Source organism: Cryptomeria japonica, chromosome 10, assembly GCF_030272615.1.
Source record: "Cryptomeria japonica chromosome 10, Sugi_1.0, whole genome shotgun sequence".
In the NCBI taxonomy this organism is placed as follows: Eukaryota; Viridiplantae; Streptophyta; class Pinopsida; order Cupressales; family Cupressaceae; genus Cryptomeria; species Cryptomeria japonica.
In genome coordinates this window covers 590,807,321-590,810,574 of record NC_081414.1, presented here as the reverse complement: position 1 = coordinate 590,810,574, position 3,254 = coordinate 590,807,321, and the positions used below count along the sequence as shown (strand labels likewise).

At 38.4% G+C, this 3,254-nt stretch overlaps 1 protein-coding gene across 1 annotated transcript; it reads left to right on the top strand.

Moving 5' to 3' along the window:
• The first annotated feature begins 211 nt into the window (after positions 1–211).
• On the top strand, positions 212–2,166 carry LOC131068190 (cytochrome P450 750A1). Its single transcript, XM_058003366.2, has 2 exons — positions 212–1,177; positions 1,359–2,166. Exons 1-2 carry the CDS (start codon positions 254–256, stop codon positions 1,968–1,970), a joined length of 1,536 nt encoding a protein of 511 aa, XP_057859349.2. The 5' UTR covers positions 212–253; the 3' UTR covers positions 1,971–2,166.
• Positions 2,167–3,254: the final 1,088 nt, after the last annotated feature.

Genomic DNA, 3,254 nt, shown 5'->3' with positions numbered 1-3,254 from the left:
AACGGCTCGTGCGTTGATTATGCAGATGTAAATAGATAAGCCATGGCATGAGCCTCCATACAACATTGAAAGCTAGTCAACATTCAGGCGAAGAATATATTTGTTTAATCAGAGGTGGGCGATTCCATTATCGTTCAAACGGCTCGTGCGTTGATTAGCACGACTATTCTTACACTTGAAACAATCTTAAATAGGGCGTGGCCTGAGCCTCAACACAGCACAGCGAGCTAGCTAACTAGTGGGTATTTTCATCATGTCGTTTCAGAGTTTATTTGTGAGCAGAGATGAAGCTCCAATCACCATGGCTGTTACAGTCATAGTGATGTTGATGATTTTCTACATGTTTAGTAGGCGGAGAGGAAGATTGCCCCCAGGCCCATTTCCCTGGCCTATCGTGGGAAATCTCCTGCAGATGAAAGAGCTTATCCACCGTAGCCTTTATGACGTTTCTCAGAAATATGGACCAATTGCATCCTTGAAGTTGGGTTCTGTTACTACAATTGTCATTTCTTCTCCAGACATGGCAAAAGAAATTTTGAAGACTAAAGATCTAATCTTTGCGGGCCGACCTGCAACTGCTGCAGCAAAGTACATATTCTATGACTTCAAGGATGTGGGATTCACTCCGTACGGGCCTTATTGGAGACAGATGAAGAAACTGTGCATGGTGGAATTGTTGAATGCGAAAAGAATCGAGTCGATGAGCTCAATGCGAGAGGAAGCGGTGTCTGCGGCCGTCCGATCAGTGTGGGAGAAGAGCCGTCATGGCACAGTTGCCGTCAATCTTAGCAAGATACTCTCAGCCCTTGTAAGTTCGCAAATATTGAAAATCCTTTATGGCACCGCAATTTCTGACGATCAGGGTGTGGGTAGCAATGGCGAGAAAATTAAGGAATTGTTATTAGAGGCCTCAATGACTGTGGGAATATTCAACATTGGAGACTTTATTCCCTGGCTTGACTGGCTCGATTTGCAAGGTGTCAAGCGACGAATGAAGACTGTAAACAAGTCTCTCGACCAAATGATGACAACAATAATTGAACAGCACAGGCAGAGGAGAAGCTCAAGCTCGGGGAAGCAGCAGCCCAATTCAAATGACGTCATTGATGCTCTCTTGGACATGCAGGCCGCCGATTCCATCACTATCACAGATGATCACCTTAAGGGCATTGTATTTGTAAGTATACTGCATTTCTCTATATTTTTTAGATATTTGTATTTAAGATATGTATCTTAGTAATCATACATAAAGTGTTAATTTATATATTTAAGATAAAAAATAATAATTTTTGTTAATATACTCATATTATTGTAGGGTGAACCTATTGTTCATGTTCTTAATACTTAATTTTTGATAGGATATTTTTGCGGCTGGAGTCGAAACAACATACACTACATTAGACTGGGTGATGAGCTCGTTGATCCAAAATCAAAGCGTGCAAAAGAAATTGCGAGAGGAAGTTGATGCCAGAGTAGGCAAAGAGAGGGCAGTACAAGAGAGTGATCTACAAGGCATGGAATATCTTTTGTGTGTGGTGAAAGAGGCACTAAGATTATATCCACCGGTGCCATTGTTGATCCCCCACGAGTCAACAGAAGATTGCACTATTGATGGATACTTTATTCCTAAGAAGAGCAGGGTTTTTGTCAACACTTGGGCTTTGGGAAGAGATCCCAAAGTTTGGAAGGATCCATTGGACTTCAAGCCAGAAAGATTTATGGGTACAGATATTGATTTTATTAAAGGGAAGGATTATTTTGATGTGGTACCCTTTGGTTCAGGAAGGAGAGCATGTCCTGGGGCTAGCATGTCCATGGCCACGTTGACTCTTGCCATTGCTCAACTAGTGCACTGCTTTGATTGGAGAGCTGAAGGGGAATTAGACATGGGTGAAACCATTGGAGTCTCCTTACCTAGAAAATATGATATTCTCGCCATTCCGTCATTGAGGTTGACTAGCTGCCCCTGATTTACTATATCTTCACATTCTATGTGAATATGATATACTAGTTAGTATGAACACTACTTCAATCCATGCATATTTGTTGGCTTCGTATATGCTGCAATAAAGATGTGTGTGCAATTCAAGCAATGTAGGTACAAGGGACACCTAGCACATGTTGCAACCCATAGTATTTATGAGAATTTTTGGGCACTTTTCTTTCTATTATTCTTGAAACTCATGCTTTTTTTCAACATAAAAGACCCATAATATTAATAGTAGAGAATTATGGATGTTGACAAATAAATTAAGTGTTTATAGTACTATTAACCATATATCCTATATTTTAAACAATAATTTATATTTTGTGCATTGTCAATGGTATAACGTGGGTCAAGTCACTTCCCATTGCTAGCATCATTTATTTAAAAAACTCTATTGTCAATATTCAAATTTAAAGACAAACATAAGATACACAAATATATGTAATGTAATGTCATAGAGACACAATATAACACATCCATACACATTGGAATCACATAAAATACCAATCATCCAACCATCTTTTTCATTCAAGGTAGATTGTTTCAGAACTTTATTAAATCCTTTCTATCATATACTATTGAAAACCTTTTCATGTTACTCTAAAATCATTAAGAACTGAAAATCTTAAATAATTTTGTATGTTATAATTTATATTTTAATTAGAATAAAATGAATTAAAAGTTAGAATATCTTTTATGTAAGGAAGTAAAAACACAAAAGCTGAAAGAGCCCCTCATAAACCCTCCTCCTTCACCACCTCATAGTGGAGCATCCATGACATCATGTGGCGATGCATCCACAATGGCACAAATTTGATAGATGATGATGTCAAACAGTCGGAGGGACAAATATCAGATATGATTCTACGTGAGATCTAGATGAAATAATCTAGGTGAATATTGAGGGTCTACATGATCAACATTTGTACGTAGCAAGACCTACATGATCTAGATAAGGGAAGAAGGAGATTATGACAACTCAGGGATTTTGTTGCCCACGTTACCTTGTTGATACATGAGGCACACAGCTTTCTCCATAACATATAAATCTTGGCATCCTTGTTAGAAGCGGAAATGCAGCTACTATAACTCACTTCACATCTATTAGCTGCAATTAGTGAAATAAAAATGGGATGATCAATTGCAGACCATGCAGAATATCTATCAAGGTATTTTACCACTGAAGAAAAGTAATTGACTTGAGGAAAAGCCAAAGTTTTGTCAAGGGGATGATGTTGACTAGTCAATAGGCTAAAGACACCAGTCT

What these genes read in the sequence shown, in the direction of transcription:
- LOC131068190 (XM_058003366.2), top strand. Translation starts at nt 254, where the DNA reads ATGTCGTTTCAGAGTTTATTTGTGAGCAGAGATGAAGCTCCAATCACC. An exon ending in ACCTTAAGGGCATTGTATTT is followed by an intron (nt 1,178 to 1,358) that starts GTAAGTATACTG and finishes AATTTTTGATAG; the next exon opens with GATATTTTTGCGGCTGGAGT.